Consider the following 22,336-nt stretch of genomic DNA (forward strand, 5'->3'; position numbering starts at 1 on the left):
GAATTGTCTAGATGTAGGGACAAGGAGGATAGACTGCAGAGATGCAGCCACCAACCTTTTATCAGCATGCAACTGGAGTGTAGCCACTGACCCTAAATCAAAAGAATGTCAAGCCTCTGATAGAAATTGATGTCTTTGTAGATTGCATTGTGTGTAAAAAAATCCAATTTTAGAAAAAGAGGCTTCTAAAGAGACATAAGTTTTGGCGAAAGGTTTGGTGAAGGAAATGATGGAAAGTTCGGCAATGATGAAGGATGAAGGAAATGATGAAGGAAATGAAGGTTTGGTGAAGGAAAGTTCGGCAATCCCTTTTGCATGGAAGACCCAGCAAGGGCAAAGGCCCTACAACTTTAGACGAAAAGAATTCTGCAGGAGCAGAGGCCCTCAGAGCTTCAGAAGAAAAGGACTCTACAGGGGCAGAGGCCCTGATGGCTCCCAATGAACGGGACTTTGCAAAGGCAGAAGCTCTAGCTTTTTTAAAATGAAGAGGATCCTGATGGGGCAGAGGCCTTTATGGCTTCAAACGAAGAGACATTGACGGCTCCAAACAAAGGAGACTCTGTATGAGCAGAGGCTCTGGTGGCTTGAAACAAAGAGAGCTTTGCTGAGTCTGAGGCTCTAATCGCAGAATTAGAGAAAGAAAAAACTTATTCGTGTCCGGCCTTGAGGCCAACCAAATGGTTTGTTCCACTGTTAATACTATGTCAGCCAAAGGGCCTGTGAGGGCAGGCTTGGCAAGCAGTCATCAAGGCCTTCAGCTCATGACCGTTTAAGACCAAAGGTGCCCATCAGGAAAGTCATCTTTACAAGGACGACATTTGGTAAAGTCTCAGGCTTGAACGCGCAGGAAGCAGGACAAAGGACAGTTAAAATGGGGCCTAATGTCAATGTCACTATCTCAAGCCCAAAACCTTTGGTTTTAAGAAAGAAAAAAGTATATAAGGGACCCAAGCCTGAGGCCATTGTGGCAGAAATGAGGATTGCAAACGGAAAATAAGTTTGGACTATCACCACGGCCGACTAGATTACTATTATTCCAAAAATGACACAAAGCCTCCTATGAAAGAGAGTGAAAAATAGATTGTGAATAAGCCAAAATCTTCCACTAGTGAGACAATAAGGGGACTCAACAAGTCTAAAAAAAGGCGAGCTAAAAAAAAGAAAGTTGCTGGCTCGTATAGAATTGGAAGGGTCACTTGATACGCTTCTAAAAGAAAGTAGACGGATGAACCGCTTCCAAAAGAAATTAGACGGATGAATCGCCTCCAAAACGAAAGCGGATTGATAAGCCGTTTCAAAAAAAAAAAAAAGCAGGCTGATGAGTCACCTACAAAAGAAAGCAAACCGGTGAGCCTATTTCAAAAGAAAAGCAAACTGATGAGCCACCTCCAAAACGAAAGCAGATTGAGGAGCCCCTGTCGAAAGTCACACAACATCGGAGCCCGAGGAAAAAGAATAGGACCACAAATAAAGGGAACCCTCAAAGCAACATCAAACAAGAGCTTTTCCGTGATAGGGCTGTTGCTGCCAGAATTCAAGGATCCAGAAAGATCTCAAGAGTTAGAGAGAGTTTTTGCTGACGAAGAGCCTATTGCCGAATGAAATGATGTGGCGACCATGATAGGATTTAAGAGACTCGAGTCTGGCCAAAACCAATATGACAAACCTTTGCGCATCCGGGCCTCAATAAATGGTCATTTGCTTGGCCAAGTTCTGGTGGACAGCGGAGCTGCCGTAAATGTGATACTAATCGGGACTCTTTGGAAGTTTGGAAAGAAATGATTTGATTCCTATATCCATACGGCCTATCAATTTTATGGGAAATTTTTACAAACTGGATTGATTATTTAATTGAAACTCAAATTAAACATTCAATTTCAAATCAAGACTTCTTTTAATACTTTAATTTTAAATTTGAATTCGAATAGTAGTCTAAATGCAATATTTTATGTGAAAATATTAAATTTAATAAAAAAATTATAAATATTATTATATTCGTCGGTCAAAATTATGTAAATATTTTGTTGGTCAACTAATTTATGCACAATCCAGTAAATAATTTTATCCACTCATAATTCTATTATTACTTTAACAAATAATAATTAAATTTTCGTATTTTTCTATTTACCCTACTAACACTTAACAAATAATAATTAAATTTTCGTTATTTTTCTATTTACCCTATTAACACTTTAATCATTTTTTTTATAATATCATATATAATTTTACCCAACGAAAATATACATAATAAAAAAATAAAACAACATTTCAAATAAATATCAACAATAAATTGTAATACGATACTGAGACTTTACAATAATTAAATTAATTCACATATTAATATTAAAACTACTATGTGCCCTTTGGGCACAATAAAACTCTATCTATTAATAACGTGACAATCACCTTATTCAAATTTAGGGTGTGTTTGTTTCAGGGATTGGATTGGATTTACACTATTCATTCAATTTTTTTCTCCAAAAAACATCAAATCAAACACCTGTTTTTTATTTTTTATATTATACTAAAAATTAATTTTACATTCAAAACATCGCATCAACACCTATTTATATCACATTATACAACTATTCAAATTCAAAATTTTTACTATTCAAATCTCAACTCAAAATCCAAACCCCCAAACAAACAGACCTAGTGAACTTACCTAAAAATAAAAAAGAAAAAATTAAAGTAAATTACTACAAAACCATAACATTCTTCCTCGTCACCCAATTTTAAAAATATAAATTGTAAAGAATAGTCAGCATAAAGATGAAGGCATCAGACGGCCTTTAATATTAGTATTATTCTACTAAAAGCGTACAATGTTACAATTAAACAACTACTTTCCAAGTAATCCTTGCTCTATGGATTATGACATGTTTTTGTCATTTCCAACCAAATTGTTTTATTAATCACTTTTGATTTTTCTAGACAAACTATGGTCATTTAATTAGGTATAACAATAAATAAAAATTGGACTTAAAATATATAAATATATATATATGTGTACCTAGTAACCTGCAAACGAAGTCCAACGAGGACAAGGAAAGTCATACTAAGCGAATCATGTGTGGGTTTGGAGGCGTCGAAGGTTTAAACCCATGACCTCACATTTATAAGTCTACCTCACAACACTAGGTCATCCCTTACATGATTTTATCTTATGTTTTATCTCATATAAGTATATATATACACTTACTTTAAAAACTACCTTACACTATATATTATTCTATTATATCAAAATTGATGTTTTACTAATAAATTAATCAAATTTTATTAATACTTCTATTTCTTTATATAATATAGGATCAAAATAGTAAAATCATTTTATTGTTTCTCTCCTCCTAGTTAACAAAACACACAAAAAAAAAAAAAAAAAACTATTTTCTATTGCTTCTCCTTGTCTTCCATATGAACAGAACACATTATTACAATTTTAATTTTTTTTTTTCCCTCAATTCTCCTCTCATTCTCTTAATTAAGATCCATCTTCTTCCATTCACTTGTTTGAACTAAACAAACCCTAAAACAAATATAATACACCATGTCTAATATGTATTGATTTGTGTACTTTTCGTATGTAGATTTTGGAATAACAGCCAATCATTTTAAAATTTTAAAGGTCTTTTTCAACGTAACAGGTTCAAGTTCTACAAAGTATGCAAAGTGCATCAAATATGTATCCATTGAGCAAAAACATGTTGTAATTATATAGTTGAAGCTCTTTCCACTGCAGCTGCAAAACCCGGTGCATATTTTTCATAATTAAATTTATCAATAAGATTTAGCTCATAATCTTGTAAGTACGATGATGGCTGACGACTCCACTGAAGACATTTAGATTTAGTTGGACTTTTCAGCATTGGTGGTTGAATTGGTTGTTTTATATCAAATTTAGGTACATCCATCCCTTCGTTTATCAAAGGCACGACATGTTTATGTTTATTTGCTTTTATAGAATTTTAAATAGACCAATCCAATATTTTTTATTAGAAAAATGTAACATCTCAACCAACAATCACTTCATCACAAGATCGAACAAATTATATTTTTCACTTTTGTAGCCTTCTTCAGCACAATCATCTAACTTTTTCCTTATCTCTATTGGAACATGAATATAAACAACTCTAAACACTTTCATATGTGTCACATTATATTTGAAATCGCTTCAAGATTCGATTGAAGTCACACTTTCAACAACACGTTTTGTTGGAAATCGATTCATAATGTACAGAGAGCAAGGTACAACTTCAGTCCAAAAATTATTTCACTCGGCTTTATTTTTTAATATTCTTTTTGTCATGTCTAGCGATCATTATATTATTTCATTCTACTACCCCATTGTGTTGTGAAGTGTATGAGAAAACAATTTCATGTTGTATGCTCCGTTTTTCACAAAATCTCTTAAATTCATTTGAGATATACTTACATCCACTATCACTAGTAAAAAAGAAAAGAAAAAAAAACATTATAAGATAACCACTTTGTTTTTGAAGACACATCTTAAAACTTTGAAACAATCAAATACCTCTAATTTCTTTTGAAGAAAATAAATCCATATTTTATAAGTTAAATCATCAATAAAATCATAAAGTACCTATATATAATACTCGATGTGACGTTCATCAACCCACAAACATCATAGTGAATTCTCTCCAATGGTTGTGATAGTTATTGATGTTTCTAAGTTGCAAACAATGTTTTACGATGCTTCGCATAACTGAGTGGGGTGTTTAACATGTGGCATTCCTTTAACTATGTCCTCCTTAGAAAATAACTTTAAACTCCGAACATTCAAGTGACCAAATTTCAAATTTCATAACCAAGAATCATCTTGTATAGATGCACTCAAGCAATTATAAGCTCCTTCAGTAATGTTAATTTGAAACATACGTTCTTTTTTTTTTTTTTTTTTTATCATGAGAGTCTTCAAAATTAGTTTCCTTTGTCGACCATAAAAGGTGAATTTTCCTTCCCGTAGATTAATCTCATATCCATTTTCAAGGAGTTGGCCTACACTTAGTAGATTTGTTGTCATGTCAGACATAAAAAAAGACATTTAAGATGTATTTTTTTCATTTTTTTTTTCATACGTATAAGGAATTCTATCATTTTCCCATCACTGGTATACTTCTTTCATCTGAAAATCTCAATTGTGTCCTAAAATTATCATTTAACTCCAAGAATAGTTGTTTTTTACTACACATATGATTTGTGCAACCGGTGTAGAAAAATCAAGTATGTCAATCCGTTGATTCTCCTACTGTAGATGTCATTAAAAGTGTGATTATTATCTTCATGTTTTTTAACCGAGTGTGCTCTTTGATGAGCAATATTATATTTGCACTCATTAGAGTAATGACCAATCTTATGACAAGAAAAATATTTCATATTTTATATTATCATATCATCCACAACCACACCAACGTCTAATCTAATGGCCTTTTGCATGTTGGTATTGATCAATATTTTTAGAATCAGTGTCTTGTATGCTTCTATATCCATGATTGTTATTATTATTATCACTACGACTTTAAAATTTCTAAAATCAACCACCTCATGCGCATCCTTTGCCACGAAGATTGCTTTGATGTCTTGTTAAATCAACACCATTTATAATAAAAACTTGAGTTTGCAAAGCTACCTCAATTGATTTTAGATATTTTGTCTCATTTATATGTTGCTCATGTGCTTGCAACCTACCGGTTAGTTCATCCACGGTCATCATTGATAAATGATGGACTTTTTTTTTGTCACCACCATCACATGCTCAAATTTGGATACCAGTGTCCTTATTATCTTCTTCACTTCTTCTAATTGAGATACATTCTCTTCACAAACCTCTATTTGATTTTTCAGATTTAAAAGTCGATTAATATAATTATCCACCAATTCTGATATTTCCATTTAAAAAAGTTTGTATTGACGTCTCAAGGTTTGAATACAAACCTTTTTTCTTTTTTTTTTTTTTTTTTTTTAACTTTATCAACTCCTTTGGATGATATTGTAAGGATATCCTTTCTTTCTTAGCGACAGTTGCCTTTTCAATCTTCTAAAATTTTATTGTTCACACCTTGATGAATGTAATATAATGTCTTTGTAATGGTCTTAGTATTGTCACAATGACTGGCCCTTTCATCGATCCTAAGAAATTCATGCTGTTTATATTATGAGTCAGTTCATGGCTGTTCCGAGGACCTCTCACCACTCTTCCATCTTACATATTTTTCGGTATGTGAAAGGTACTTTTATGCCTGGTTTACACTTTTCTTCTCACTCGTCTTTGACTCTCAACAGTTACTCTAATGCTGATTGGGTTGGTGATCCTACCGATTGTTGTTCGACTACTAGTTTCTGCTTCTTCCTAGGTGATTCTCTCATCTCTTGGCGCAACAAGAAGCAAATTTTAGTTTCTCGATCGAGTGCCGAGTCCGAGTATTGTGCTCTCATGGACTCTACGTCAGAATTTTTATGGTTTCGTCGATTACTCATTGATATTGGTGTTCCTCAGCCATCTTCTACGGCTCTTCACTGCGATAGTCAGAGTGCTATAAAGATGACCAACAATTATACATTCCACGAGTGCACCAAACATATTGAGATTGATTGTCACTTCATTCGCCATCATGTCAACGGTGGGGCTGTTTATCTCGTTTCGATCTCCTCCGCATATCAGATAACAAATATCTTCACCAAATCTTTTCTTCTCAACCACTTCCGATTGCTCTTGGACAAAGTCAAATTGGTCTCTACAGCGCCTACTTGAGTTTGTGGGGATGTTAGATATAAATATCTACTTTGTATTATTTATTTAAGTTTAGTCCCGAGTCCACTAGTATATATATTTTTGTACTCTTATTTTTGTAATAATATAATTTTTCCACAAATTCTAACAATATATACATTTGGAATTGAAATTGGCATCAATATATATATGGGTAAACTGATTTTTTTGTTCCGTAACTGGACCTCCTTATCATTTTAGTCTCGTAAGTGGAGCATGTCGCAAACTAGTCTCATACGTGAAAAATTTTCGATGTTTTAGTCCTCCGGCGCCGGAGACGCCCGCGTGGCTCGCCGGAGGTGACGTGTCCGCTAGGTCACACCTGGCGGACACGTGGATTTTTATTTTTTATTTTATTTTATTTTAAACTTTTTTAATTTATTTTTAATTTTATTTGTATTTTTTTTGGTCCAATTAAAAATAATAAAAGAAAATAAAAAATAAATAAATCCACGCGTCCGCCAGGTGTCGCTGACCTGGTGGACACGTCACCTTCGGCGAGCCACACGGGCATCTCCGGCGTCGGAGGACTAAAACAGCGAAAACTTTTCACTTATGGGACTAGTTTGCGACAGGCTCCACTTACAGGACTAAAATGATAAAGAGGTCCAGTTACGGGACTAAAAAACAGTTTACCCTAATATTTAATATATGACAATATATATAAATGTACTATATGACGATTTTTTTTTGTCATGGATAGATAATTGGTAGTTTAAATATATAAACACGTTCTATTAAAGGTTGAATGTACTTCCATTTACATAATTCATTTTATTCATCGTCGTTATAAAATATTACGAAACATACTTGGAATAATAATATCGTCATCGTTGACATCCATATTTATCTAAGTAGCTATATATTTTGGATAAACTATTTTTTTAGTCTACTCACTTTATCATTTTAGGATTTTAAATGAACCCTGTTTAAAAATAGTCCCGTACGTAAAAATTTTTCGCTAAAATGGTCATCCGGTGCCAGACTCGCCACACTGACCCGCCGTTGCTAACGTGGCGCTGATACGGCTGACATGTTATCGCCACGTAGATTCCACGTTAGTGACACGTGGATTTTTTTTTTTTTTAATATTTTATAAAATGTCTTGGTAATTTATTTTTTTTAGTCTCGAATAATTTTTAGGACATTCAAGTGGATTATGTTTAAAATAGTCCTCTAAGTAAAATATTTTCACTAAAATGGTCCTTTGACGTGGCATCTACGTGGCGATGACATGTCAGTCGCATCAGCGCCACGTCAGCATCGGCTACCAGCGAAGCGAGTCCAGCACCGGAGGACCATTTTAGTAAAAAAATTTTACTTACGGAATTATTTTCAGACATGGTTCACTTTAAATCTTAAAATGATAAAGGTGGTTAGATACGGGACTAAAAAAATAATTTTACCCACATATTTTAATAAAACTTTTCACTTTTCATACAATGAACATAATAAAATTGTGTTAAAATATTTTTATATTTTATATTTCTATTTATTTTTTTATCAAGCAATCTATCTTTATATAATTATATTTAATTTAAATTTATATTATTATCTACTTTTTGTTTCAATTATTATTATTCCATAATTTAATAAGTATGTCAATTGAATTTATTAGTTGATTCATCACAATTTATTTAATATATATATATATATAACATCCCATACTTGTTATTTTTTTAGATAATATGATGATAAATAATAATACTTTTTATGTAATTAAATTTATTTTATTTTATTTTTAATTAAGCAATCATTTTATAATACTTATATTTAATTTAAACACGTATAAACACATTGAATGAACGGACGTAAATTAATAACTAAAAATATATATGGATAATAAACCTTTAAAAAATATATATTTATATATATATATATTAATATGTGATGATATTATATGTGATCTTAAACCATCAATAACTTAAAAATTAAAAAAATAATACTCCGTTTGTCCCACATATCGATTCCCACATATCGTTTCTGCTACACTGTAGACACGATATATTAGGAGGGGTGTAATTAGTAGATAATTAAAAATGTATTAGTGAAAATAATTATTTTATAATATAAATAATTATAAATTAAGATTAAGATAACTAATTAGTTTAATTAAAATTAAAAAAATAAATTAAAAATTTTAAAATGAAATTAAAGTGTATAATCTAAAAAATGAAAGTGACATGAAATGTAAGACGGACAGAAACTACAGCGCGGACATGATATGCGGAACGGAGGGAGTAATAATTTTGAAATCATTATAATAACACTCCCCATTAATAATCTTTCCATTAACTATAAAAATTTGTCCAAAACTGCATAAAAAATCAACAGATTGCACTATAAGCGCAATCATGTATATAAATGTGTGATCTTACGCTTATAACTAACTTAAACAATAATGATTTTGAAATCATTATAATGACACTGCCCATTAATATTCTTTCCATTAACTATTAAAAATTATCCAAAATTGCATAAAATATCAACACAGTATAAGCACAATCATTTCAGTTACAGTATTGATTTTCTGATTTCTTTAAATAACACCGATTAAAAATACAAATAGTATATGGTTTGTGAAATAAGAGCATCTGTTATTTCCTTATACTTAAAACATATGTTCGGTTTGTATTTATTGGATGAGTATATTTTTATATTGAATATAAAAAATTAAACGGATAATATAAAAATTAATTTTTGTCCGCTGAATTATTGATTTTTTATGACCAGATAAAGTATGTATATATATATATATAATGGCTCTGTTTACATAGTTTTTAGATTAATTGATTTTTTATGTGTAAGTACGAAAAATTGTATCAAAAGTATAAAATATATTTATTATTTTAAGTTAAATATATGATATTTTGACTCTTTGCAATAAGTATATGAATGTTTCTTTTGTCTTTTGTAAAAAATATTTTTTATTATTTATTATTATTTTTGGAGAATTAAAATTAAAAAATGTGTATTAAGAGAACAAAGTCATTGTATTTTTTAATTTTATTTATGAGAATGTGTCACCCAAAAATATTACCGGCGTGTTTGACAATTAGCTGATTCAATAAGTTGTTTTGACTATCTGATTCGATTAACTGTTTGTATTAAAAAGTTTGGTAAAACAATTATTTGATATTAATTGTTTATACGTAAAATGACAATTGAGAATATTTCTATTTTTTTTTTCTAATATATTCAATTGTATTCTTTTTAGTTTAGAATGTGTGAAATTTTTTATTATTAGTTATTGAAAATTGTAAAAGTGTTATAAAATAATATTTATTTTTATTATAGTTAAATTTTAAAAAATAATATATTTTTATTGAAAAATATAAATAAATTTTTTTATTGAAAATGATGTAAAATATAAGATAATACATTTTTTGTGTATATATTTATTAGGTTAACTATCGATCAGTTTATTATATCTATAATTTTCAATAAATTTAATTTATTTAATTTATTTTTAGTATAAATTTTATATACTGTAATTTTAATATAAAAATAAATTATTAAGATTTATATTTTTTATTTTTTGTTGATTTTAATAAATTTATATATTTTACTATTAAAATAATTTTTATATAAAATTAATTATTTTAAATTTATATAAGTATAACTATAATATAATAAAATATTCTAATATAATTAATAAATAATCAAAATATATTTATTTGTATAAAATGCATAATAAATTTTGAAGGGCAAATAAAGAATAAAAAAATTTAAATTGAAAAACCTATTTCAAAACGCTGGATAAGTTAGTTTTTTAGAAATTAGTTTTTTTGGTCCAAAAAACTATTCCAAAAAGCTAATTTATCAAACACCTAAATTAGCTGTTTGACGATAAACTAAAAGTTCTTCAAAAAGCTCTTTGTCAAACAACTTCTTAGTGAACAAACTCAATAATATCTTTTTTAGAAATATGTTATTCCCTTCGCCCGGCTCTAAAGATCTTATTTATAATTGTGTTTAACATTAAAAATATCTTTATATTTGAATAATTTTTTGCACAAATATCATTATAATAGTATTACAAGATACGAATAAAAGTATTTTTGTCATTTTCTTTGTACTATATTTTCATATAATAATTTATATTCAAAGATCAACACGCAAAAAATAAACGAGACCCTTAAAGTCGGACAAAAATAGTATGTTTTATATGAGTATGTCATATACATGTACTAGATTAATATAAATAATATTTTTTTATAGCAATATTGTGCATTTTCTTGTAGTTCCTCATATGCTATTCAAGGCTGTTGTGATATTGTATTATTAAAAATAAATGTCATTTGTCATTAATGCAGATTATATTTATAATACAAATAATTTGCTAAGTTAATAACTAAATAATCCATAAATATATTTATAATTTATTTCGAATGTCTTATTCATGTTTTATTTTTTATTTACTATATATTATTAGTTATTTTTACAAAAGATCATCACATTACATCTCTATATATTTAAATTGTTGGATAAAAAAATAATATAACTAACAATATATAGGATATGTTTATTCAATAATTTTTTAATATTATAAAAAATACAATATTGGACGAACTCGAATACAATGTATGACTCTAATACGATATTGATAATTTAAATGATCGTCTCACCTAAAAGTTTAAGTTATATCATTAATTTATTTATTTTTAGTCTCCGAGAATTATGACATAATTAGCCCACACGGAGGGAGTAAGTGTACTCCTTTTGTCCCAATTGAAAGGAATTATTTTTATATAATTTTTTTTTTTCTATTTAACTCAAAAGTATCTATTTTTTATAAAAGTAAATTTAATCACACATTAATACTAAAATAAATTTAATTTTTACATAAATTATAAACGTATTATTACACATATACATAAAGTATAAAGTACAAAAATATCAAAATTACTCGCGATTAAAAAAAATATCAAACATTACATTACCACTAATTATTAAAATAATATTATTTATTAATCAACTTAAAAATTCAAATGAATACTTTCGCTCAAAACAGAGGAATGCGCACTTTTTGTCAGGTAAATTTAGAACATTTAGGTCCGGTACAGAGATTAAATAAAATACTAGTATTTTATTGAAAATGTGATAAAAAAAATAGTTAATAGTATTTTTAAAAATTTAACTAAAAATTTAAAAAAATAAAGACAGATAATGTAATAAAAATAGTTACATTTATGGTAAATAAGTATTTAATAAAGATAGTCGTTAAATTGTTGATTTCTTAACTTTTGCCAAAGTTAATAATAAAGTAAATTTAGCGGGAAATGAAAGTAAATTTGACGTATTAATATATATATATATATATATTATATACTATCTCCGTCCGATTTCAAAGTAAATATTTACTTTTGGAACCAGAGTTTAAAAAAAATGTATTTTAGTTGTAGGGGTAGTTAAAAATACTCTAACGATATTTTGTCCTTATTTTTTTTTGTGAAAAAAGTAATTATGTGATGCAAAATAAGAATATCGATGAAAAAAATTGAAATATTTAATGAAATAATTATTTTATAATTGACCTAACCTAAAATAAAAATATGTATACTTTCGGATGAACTATTAATTTGTCAGCACACTATTCACTGTTATATAATTTTATCCAAATACACTTTAGCTATTAGGCTATATAATTTTGCCCATTCAACGTATCTAATTCCATTACAATAAGTAATCATATAATTTTATCCATTATATGATCAAATTCTAGTTTTAGAATCTTACAGTATTAACCCTAATATGGTCGGTACATTTATTTTCTAATATTTACACTTGCCCATTTTAAATTTTTATTTTCCTAATCTACAAAAATGGATCTTTACAATTACTAAATAAATATATGGTGATCAATTATCATGCAAAAAAAAAAAAAAAAGCATTAATTCAGTTCCATGCCAATATTTTATAAAATTAAGTGAGTACATTAAATACATGGATAAATTTTTATTTTTAAAATTTTTACTATCATAATTATATTCTTTCCTAAACATTGCCTCTATCCAAATGAACATAATAAAAAAGATCCTCCATCTTCGAAAAAACCCTATAAATACATATCCCCAATTCTCACATTCCCCATCTCATTCTTTCTCTCATTAGTTTTCTTTCATTTACAATGGCTTACGCAATGCCTTATTATTTCCTTGTCTTGTTCGTACTTTCTTGCAACCTTTTACTCGATCCTCGGTCGGTTTCCGGTCAGAGCATGCCGGTCTTCGCTTGCGACGTCGCCGGGAATCCGGCTCTCAAGGATTTCGGCTTTTGCAACACTTCATTAGACGTTAAGGCAAGAGTTACCGATTTAGTAAGCCGGCTGACGTTGTCCGAGAAAATTAGCTGGTTGGGGGACAACTCGACCGGGCTCGGCCGGCTCGGGATTCCCGACTACCTATGGTGGTCGGAAGCTTTGCATGGAGTGTCGTACGTCGGGCCGGGCACCAAATTTTCGAGCTTAGTTCCCGGCGCCACGAGCTTTCCTCAAGTTATCCTCACCGGCGCCACCTTCAACGAGACTTTGTTCGAGGCCATTGGCAAGGTATGTACATCGACGGATCCATGTGGGGACTTGGGGGGTGATCCGCCCCGGCCTGAAAATATATATTTTTTAGTTTAAAAAATAATGAAATTATAATTTTTTAATAATTTATCCCTCCTATTTCTTAATTTTTATTTTTATTTTGTATATAAAATAAAATTGGATAATTTTATTGATTTACCTTTCAATATTCAGTATTTTCTAATAAAAAATAATAAAATTTATATAATTATTTTTAAAAAATTTCAGTTTCAAGCATATTATTTTTATTAGTTTTTTTTTCTCTTTTTCTTTACCCGTGTACTAAAGGAAAGAAATATTGAATTGATAAAAATGAACCTTATTTTGCCCTCCGGAAATTGGAGGTTAGTTCTAACACTGGGTACGTACATATATATATATATACATTAATAAGTTATTTTGAATTTTTGAAGAAAAATAATTAAAATATTTATCGATAGTACAAAGAAAGTGAGCATATTTTTATAAGACGGAGATAGTATCGTTAAATTTTAACTATTATTTTCGAGCCTATACTATATATATAGGTTGTTTCTACGGAAGCACGAGCGATGCACAACATCGGGTTAGCGGGATTAACATTTTGGTCCCCGAATGTGAACATATTCCGCGACCCTCGATGGGGTCGCGGTCAGGAGACCCCCGGGGAAGACCCGTTGCTCTCTAGCAAATACGGGGCCGGCTATGTAAGGGGTCTACAACAACGGGACGATGACAAGAAAGATCGTCTCAAAGTCGCGGCGTGTTGCAAGCATTACACCGCGTACGATGTCGATAATTGGAAAGGGATACAACGATATACTTTTAATGCCAAGGTACGTGCGTACGTACGGCTCCTAGCTCGATCTAAAATGAATTTAATTTAATTTACATTTTAAAATAGTTAGCTAGATCGATTTGATTGATCGTTATGTTATTTGATTTGATCGAGTTTAGGTGACGCCGCAAGACTTAGAAGATACATTCAATCCTCCGTTCAAGAGTTGTGTCGTCGATGGAAATGTGGCGAGCGTTATGTGCTCATACAATCAAGTGAATGGTAAGCCTACTTGCGCTGATCCGGATCTCTTGGAGGGCGTCATCCGAGGTCAATGGAATCTGAACGGGTGAGAAATGACTGTTTTATCTAAAAGTTTAAATTTAAAAGTATCAAGTTTATAGAGAAATGCATCATTAATTACATTTGTCGCTCGATGTAGGTACATTGTGACGGATTGCGATTCTCTTAAGGAGATGTTCTATTCGCAAAACTACACCAAAACTCCCGAGGAAACGGTCGCGTTGACGCTTAACGCCGGCTTGGATCTCAACTGTGGACAGTTCCTCCAGACGTTCGCTAAAAGCGCCGTCGACAAGAAGCTCATAAACGAGACGATAATCGATAGGGCGTTGGCGAATAACTTTGCGATGTTGATGAGGTTGGGATTCTTCGATGGTGATCCGAGGAAGCAACTCTACGGCAACCTTGGCCCCAACGATGTGTGCTCGCCGGCAAATCAAGAGCTCGCCCGTGAAACGGCGCGACAAGGGATCGTCTTGCTCAAGAACACGAAAGGCTCGCTTCCTTTATCGTCGACCCGGATCAAGTCCTTGGCGGTCATCGGCCCGAATTCTAATGTAAACAAGACCTTGATAGGCAACTACGAAGGTACTGATTTGATAGACGCGCTTTAGTAGAATTATAAATTTATATCACCGAATTATGATTCTATTGCAGGAAATCCGTGCAAGAACACGACCGTGTTGGATGGCTTATCAGCGGTTATTAAGAACACAATGTACCAAGCCGGTTGCGAAAACGTGTCGTGTGTGACAGCCCAAGTCGAGGAAGCTAAGAAGGTAGCATCTGGTGCCGATGCCGTGGTTTTGGTAATGGGATCGGATCAGTCGATCGAGAAGGAAAGCCTCGATAGAGAAAATATTACTCTACCGGGACAACAACAACTTTTGATAACCGAAGTTGCAAAGGTGTCGAAAGGGCCGGTAATTCTTGTAATAATGTCCGGAGGAGGTATGGACGTACAGTTTGCGAAGGACGATCCAAAAATCACGAGCATCCTCTGGGTCGGATTCCCCGGAGAAGCCGGCGGCGGAGCTGCCGCCGACATCATCTTCGGACTCCACAACCCAAGTAAACCCTACAATTCAAATACTAATATTTTTACATCATGTAATAACTAACTATTCTGGTGACATTTTTAGGCGGAAAGCTACCGATGACATGGTACCCACAATCATACACGCAAAACGTGAATATGACTGATATGAACATGAGGGCTGATCCGGCCCGGGGTTTCCCCGGCCGGACCTATCGGTTCTACAAGGGCCCGACCGTGTTCCCGTTCGGGTTTGGGCTAAGTTACACAAAATTCACCCACAGCTTTGCCAAGGCGCCTCCGGCTGTCGTAAATATGGTTTTAGACAAAAATCACGTCTGTCGTAAATCGGCGTGCGCAGCCATCGATGTTGCGGATGCGGCTTGTAAGCACGCCACCGTCGACATTCACATTAAGGTGAGGAATAAAGGGAAGATGGCGGGAAGCGAGACATTGCTGTTGTTCTGGAGCCCCCCGCGGGGTCTGCGGGGGTCGCCGGAGAAGCAGCTGATCGGGTTCCGGAAGGTTTGGGTGGCGGCGGGGGCAGAACGGGGGGCCAAATTTAGAGTGAATGTGTGTAAGGATTTGAGTTTGGTGGATGAGAAGGGCCGGCGGAAGGTGGCGTTGGGAGAGCATGTTCTTCGTGTTGGAGGTTTGAAGCGTACTTTGAAGCTGAAGCATGCGTAGGCATAGGATCTTATTTTTTATGTACTTCGTAAGACATAAAATGGTTTTGAAATCGAACAAGATTAATAATGAGTGGTCAAAATGATCATATTTTCTTGTAATAAAAGATACACGACTCCTTCGAGTTACTTCTAACTCTTTAGAGGCTTGGGTAAAAGTGTTTATTTACTGTTTTTATGGAATGCACAAGTTTTAAAAATATTACAATTTTTTTTTTCTCAATTCCAAAGTTTTTTTTTTTTTATTTGTTTCATTCGATAATATTTATTTTTTATTTTAGTAAAAAATAGTCATATCTTAATATTAAAATATTTTTAATTTTTATTTAAATTATAAATATATCATTACAAATATAATTATTTTTTACATAAAATAAAAAAGTAAAAATATTAAAGCCTCTTACAAATTTTTACTAACTAATAAAATATTATTATTTTTTAATTTATTATAAAACTTTAAAAGAATATATTCTAATAGAAATGAAGAGAGTAATAGAATATAAAAATTTATAAGCATTAAAATAAAAATTAAAAAAAAATACTCCCTCCGTCCCATATGGATGTATTACTGTAGACACGAAAATTTAGGTAAAGTATAATTAATAAGTAATTAAGAAGTGTATTAGTAAAAATAATTATAGATTAAGATTAAAATAAGTAAATAGTTTAATTAAAATTAAAAAAATTATAAAATTTAAAATTTAAAATGGGATTAAAGTGTATAATTATATTTCCAAAAATAGAAAGAACAAATTATATAGGACGGACGAAAATAGAAAATATGGACAAATTATATAGGACGGGAGTACAGAATATTAGTCACTATCATATTTTCATAATTTTATATAAGTAAAAAAAACACATAAAATCATAAAATTAAGTAAATAAACACACTAAAATATACAAATAAATACATAACTAGTAAAATAATTAAAAATTTAATATAAAAAATAATTTATTTGAAAATAATACAAAAGAAATGTTTTATTCAAAAGTTTATTTTATATATTCTATAAAAATTTTCATAATAATAGTATATATTTATATTATTGAGGGCGAGAATGTGCCATGGGCAAGGCCCGTGTTGGTATTATCAATTCAAAACTCGATAAGTTTTACTCAATCCTACATACAATATGTATACAATTTGGGGGACTAAGTAAAAATTTATTTAATTTTTGGACTGAGGATCCCTTGCAACAAATTGGCACATCTCCTTCAACCTTCAAACTTCAACAGTTAAAGAATGCTTCAAGGTTCCCACATGGAGGACATGCTCTCCCAAAGCAAGTTTTCTATTACCCTCTTCATTAACCACACTCAAATGCTTGCACACATCTACCTTGAATCGAACCATCTGTTCGCCCCGCGGCGCCAAATGAAAGTTTTCGAAGCCGACGAGCTGTTTATGCGGCGCATTGTGTAGCCGCGGAGGGGTCGAGAAAAGCAACACCGTGTGGCTTCCACTCGTCGTCCCTTCATTCTTCACACTTACATGAATGTCGATGGCTTCGATCTTGCAACTCGCTTCTTCGGTATCAATGGACATACATGTCGACATACGACACGCGTGCTTTTTTCCCAAAGCCATGGATACGAGCTTCGGGGGGGCCTTGACCATTTTGTGTGTGACTTTTGAGTAGCTCAACCCGAACCCGAATGGGAACACCGTTGGTCCTTTGTAGAACCTATATGTCCGGCCGGGGTAATCTCTCGCCGGATTAGGTCTCATGTCCATGTCTGTCATCTTGACCTTTTGTACGTACGATTGAGGATACCAAGTCATCGGTAGTTTTCCACCTATAGCATTAAATTTGTGAGATGGTGTAAATGACCGACTTAATAAAAACAAAAACCAAAGAATCTTAAATTTGGGAGACCTCTGGGTATATTTACTGCAGGAGAAGAATATGGTCTAATACCATGTCGGATGCATAAAATGATGTAAATGACCGACTCACCTAAAGCTTAAGCTGTTAGGATACGATATCATTTAATTATTTATCTATGAATGAGAATCAACCAACAAAATTATAAGTAATGTTTTTAATCCGGTGAATGTTAGATTGTTTTGTTTGTGTTAAGGATTAGGGAACTTACTCGGATTGTGAAGTCCGAAGATGACATCCGCGATCGCGCCTCCACCGGCTTCCCCCGGAAAACCGGCCCAAAGAATGCTTTTGATTTTCGGATTATCCTTCGCAAATTGTATATCCACCCCTCCTCCCGACATTATGACAAGAATCACCGGTCCTTTCGATGAATTCGCAACCTCGGTTATTAAAGCTTGTTGTTGCCCCGGAAGCGTGATATCCTCTCTATCGAGGCCTTCCTTCTCGATAGATTGATCCGTGCCCATGGCTAAGATCACGGCCTCGGACCTAGCTGCCACATTCTTAACTTGGTCTAATTTCACATTGGCGCACGACACAAGTTCACAACCAGGCTCGTACGCTATGTTCTTAACAAAAGTCGATAGGCCATCAAACAAGGTCGTGTACTTGCAAGGACTGCCCTCGTAGTTGCCTAGCATCGTCTTGTTTGCTTTAGCATTCGGACCGATGAGTGCCAAGGTCTTTGTGCCCGTTCGAGACAGGGGCAGCAGAGCTTCGGCGTTCTTGAGCAGGACAATCCCCTGTCGAGCTACTTCGCGCGCAAATTCTTGGCTTGCCGGCGTGCACACATCCTTCGGGCCAAGATTGCCGTAGTATTGCTTTTTAGGGTCTCCGTCGAAGAATCCCAACCTCATCAACGTCGCCATGTTATTCGAAACTGCTCGATTGATCATTGCTTCATTCACCAATTTCTTATCGATCGCGCTTTGAGTGAAATTGGCGAGAAATGCTCCACAATTGAGATCCACCCCGGCATTGAGGGCCAATGCCACGGTTTCCTCCGGTGTCTTGGTGTACTTTTGTTTGTCGAATATCTCCTTTAGCGAATCGCAATCTGTAACAATGTACCTACAATGACGACAAGAAAAAGATTCATCGTAGTTTTTTTTTTATTTTTTTCGCTTCAAACATTCAATTTATATCATAACCGAGACACATTACAATAGCTCACCCATTTAGCTTCCATTGGCCTCGAATCACACCGCCTAATAGCTCGGCGTCGCCGCAGGATGGCTTGCCATTGACTTTGTTGTATGAGCACATAATGCTCGCAACATTTCCGTCGACAACACAACTCTTGAACGGAGGATTGAATGTGTCGTCCAAGTCTTGTTTCGTCACCTAAAATATTGATGTAAATAAAAAAACACGGTGCGCACCAACATATTATTAATATATTATTAATGTTAAATGACCATATCACCTAAGAGGTTTAACTTCACGCTAAAGGAGTGCCATACCTGAGCATCGAAAGTATATCGCCCTGATCCTTTCCAGCTTTCAAGATCGTACGCGGTGTAATGCTTGCAACACGCGCCAACTTTGAGGCCATCTTTCTTACCATCGTCCCGTTGTTGCAAACCTCGCACATACGCAGCGCCGTATTTACTATTGAGCAACGGGTCTTCGCCGGGTGTTTCTTGTCCTCGCCCCCATCGAGGATCGCGAAATATGTTCACATTCGGTGCCCAAAATGTCAATCCAGCTAAACCGACGTTGTGCATTGCTCGCGCTTCGGTCGAAACCACCTACACATCGAACATATATCACTTCGTACAACTGATCAACATGTATATTAGAACTATATATTGCAATTTGGAGAGACGAGGGGAATCTTCGGTAGGAGTATCTAAGAGATGTTCAAGCGGAAAATAAAAATGTTGGTTCACTCGCATTTATAGATAAATAAATAAATTATGCATATTTTTAACAGTTTAAACTTTTAGATAGTCGGTCGTTAATTGTAACACCCCCAGTTGGCTCATACTGGAAATGCTACCGCCACACTGCATCATGAGGTCGTCACCTCCTACTTCGGGCCCCACAACACAGTGTTAAGGCTAAAATTAATTATATAAGCATTTTATTATTCCCAAAAAAACAAGTTTATAAATATTTACAAAAACATACTCCCAAAACGGGAGGTTTTTCTAGTTAGAATTTACATATAATACATCAGATGCAGTTCACTCATTCAGCCCGTCTTTCTATCTCCCGAGACGTCCCCTGTCCCGGAGGTGCCATGCGTACCTGAATCAAATATTTTTCTTAAAAGCAGTCTAGAATTAAATCCATTTTAAGAACTAACATAAAATATGCCATGTCATGCTCGAAAATAGAGTTTAATTTCCGTCATTTGCAAAATAAATGCCATGCCATGCCCATACTGAAATAATGTAACAATAATGTCAAAATCGACAACTCATGCACATATACCCATATACCTCTGTCAAAGTGAGCAGCCGGAATAACCTCGGCTCCATAATAACAGCTCACTAGACTATCATCAATAAATAGCCGGAAAATCCTCGGCTCAAGGAAGGACCTGGTAAACCCATAATAATATAACGGTCACCCGGTCACTCCCATATACCCACCATACGACTCCCGCAATCAATACATGGATAGTCGAACGTTGTCGCCATTAACCACAAGACACCCCATAGTCTGTGATAGCGAAGATAGGACCCTCCTGCCTAGCCCTACCCCGTGTAACGTAGTAGAATCCGTGCAACCTGGAATCACCCGAAGGAAACCCGGAAACTCTACTCCTCCTCGCACGCCCTAACGGGATCGCGTTTGGAGTTTGGCATCTGATCCTAAACTACCGGTAGACCTCACTAGTAGCTACTCCAATGAGTGGAACAACACCGAACCCGAATGATTAGACCAAATACGTCTCAACTGCAATGGGTCTAATCCCTGAATGACCGTGCGACTAAGTCACCCAGTTGTCCGACTACTATCGTCCACTATCGCCAAAGTGTTACGGTACATCGGGGTCGAATATCCTAACCCCAGATGATGCCCTCGCCTAGCACTACCGCACACGGCGACTAAACGATAGATCCATAAAACATATCCGATAAATCGTGCAATGTGTGCAGCATGTCAATAAGTGAATTTAATGAAAAGGGCTGGTGAGACGGCCCACCTATCCTCCTTTTTATAAATTCACCAACACGATCAAATACGTATATCAAATATCGTAAAACGAAGTTTCACACCTGCATATACACACACATATATACATATATAGATGCACTGACCAAATGATTCCACATAATATCATATCAATATCAGAATCAGAATCACATGCAACATAAATACCTAATTTCTTAAAATTAGATTTAATTCCCTACTGCTTACCTCCTACCGATACTTTCTGGATTTTATAACTTCACCCAAATCTCCTCCAACGTACACCTGTCCCATTATTTACTCAAATAAGATGAGCTTTATGCTTATTCTCAGGAGCTACCTGCTTATTCAAAAGCTAATTTCTATAATTAACTCGTCGGGCTCCAAACTTTTATATTTAGTAGAATATGATATTCTAGCTATAAAATCATTCTACCTCATAATATTTATATTGCCCGATTATTAAATAAAAATACGCAAAGGTATGAACAAGCAGGCAGGTGCAATATACTGCCGTTTTTTATTCGACTTGGATTGGTACGAAATTCTCAAAATATAACGTCGGCGCTACGAATAGGCTATTAGCTAAAGAAATTCATCGATTAAATAGCTAAATAGCCAATTTTGAATTTTTGAAGAATTTCTAATTTAATATTCCCAATATTGAAATTCATATTAAAATCCATAATTAAATTCTACGTATAACAAAGAATACAATACCGAAATCGGAATTGGAATCGGACGGCTAAATCTTTTTCTTCCTTTTTTTTTTTTCTTCTCCTTTCTTCTTCTCCTTCGCGTCTCGCTTCCTTCGCTTCTCAGTTAAGGTTTTCTATATATATATAATTATATTATTATTATATATATTATATTATATTATATTATTATTATATATATTATTATAAATATTATCTTCATCATCATTACCTTTATTATTATTATTATATTATTATATATATTATATTTTATATTTATATTTATTTTTAATTTTATCGATATTTATCCATTTAACAGTCTATTTAATTATAACTAATATACAAAATTGGAATATAATTTATCCCAAAATATTAGTTTTTTGATTCCATTACTATTGTCAAATATTTATTTGCTATAATAATATTATTTTATACATTCCGAAATCGGGGCATTACATTAATATC

The 22,336-nt window shown here is 33.1% G+C and overlaps 2 protein-coding genes across 6 annotated transcripts; one reads left to right on the top strand and one right to left on the bottom strand.

The window, feature by feature from the left end:
• Positions 1–12,980: 12,980 nt before the first annotated feature.
• On the top strand, positions 12,981–16,141 carry LOC127252371 (beta-xylosidase/alpha-L-arabinofuranosidase 2-like). The gene is made up of 6 exons (XM_051276526.1): positions 12,981–13,337; positions 13,886–14,173; positions 14,295–14,464; positions 14,558–15,006; positions 15,076–15,489; positions 15,561–16,141. Exons 1-6 carry the CDS (start codon positions 13,008–13,010, stop codon positions 16,139–16,141), a joined length of 2,232 nt encoding a protein of 743 aa, XP_051132483.1. The 5' UTR covers positions 12,981–13,007.
• A 1,074-nt stretch (positions 16,142–17,215) lies between these two features.
• Positions 17,216–21,938, bottom strand: LOC127252554 (beta-xylosidase/alpha-L-arabinofuranosidase 1-like). 5 transcript variants are annotated; one of them, XM_051276772.1, is made up of 7 exons: positions 21,897–21,938; positions 21,405–21,461; positions 20,210–20,285; positions 19,496–19,783; positions 19,207–19,376; positions 18,241–19,103; positions 17,216–17,940 (listed from the first exon to the last, which is right to left on the bottom strand). In XM_051276772.1, the coding sequence occupies exons 4-7, from the start codon at positions 19,757–19,759 to the stop codon at positions 17,366–17,368; spliced, it is 1,872 nt and encodes a 623-aa protein (XP_051132729.1). In that variant the 5' UTR covers positions 19,760–19,783; positions 20,210–20,285; positions 21,405–21,461; positions 21,897–21,938; the 3' UTR covers positions 17,216–17,365. The 5 variants fall into 5 exon arrangements, with proteins under 5 accessions (XP_051132729.1, XP_051132733.1, XP_051132731.1 ...); XM_051276776.1 differs by lacking the exon at positions 20,210–20,285 and having other exon boundaries at positions 21,897–21,920; XM_051276774.1 differs by lacking the exon at positions 21,897–21,938 and having other exon boundaries at positions 21,405–21,610.
• Positions 21,939–22,336: the final 398 nt, after the last annotated feature.

The sequence above is a fragment of the Andrographis paniculata genome, unplaced genomic scaffold (genome assembly GCF_009805555.1).
Source record: "Andrographis paniculata isolate CXL003 unplaced genomic scaffold, ASM980555v1 Contig46END, whole genome shotgun sequence".
In the NCBI taxonomy this organism is placed as follows: domain Eukaryota; kingdom Viridiplantae; phylum Streptophyta; class Magnoliopsida; order Lamiales; family Acanthaceae; genus Andrographis; species Andrographis paniculata.

Excerpts from the sequence above, each read along its gene's own strand:
- LOC127252371 (XM_051276526.1), top strand. The coding sequence starts at position 13,008 with ATGCCGGTCTTCGCTTGCGACGTCGCCGGGAATCCGGCTCTCAAGGAT. Across the intron at positions 13,338-13,885 it reads TGTTCGAGGCCATTGGCAAG|GTTGTTTCTACGGAAGCACG; the intron begins GTATGTACATCG and ends CTATATATATAG. Across the intron at positions 15,490-15,560 it reads CTTCGGACTCCACAACCCAA|GCGGAAAGCTACCGATGACA; the intron begins GTAAACCCTACA and ends TGACATTTTTAG.
- LOC127252554 (XM_051276772.1), bottom strand. The coding sequence starts at position 19,759 with ATGCACAACGTCGGTTTAGCTGGATTGACATTTTGGGCACCGAATGTG. Across the intron at positions 19,104-19,206 it reads GGCCAATGGAAGCTAAATGG|GTACATTGTTACAGATTGCG; the intron begins GTGAGCTATTGT and ends TCGTCATTGTAG. Across the intron at positions 17,941-18,240 it reads CTTCGGACTTCACAATCCGA|GTGGAAAACTACCGATGACT; the intron begins GTAAGTTCCCTA and ends TTAATGCTATAG.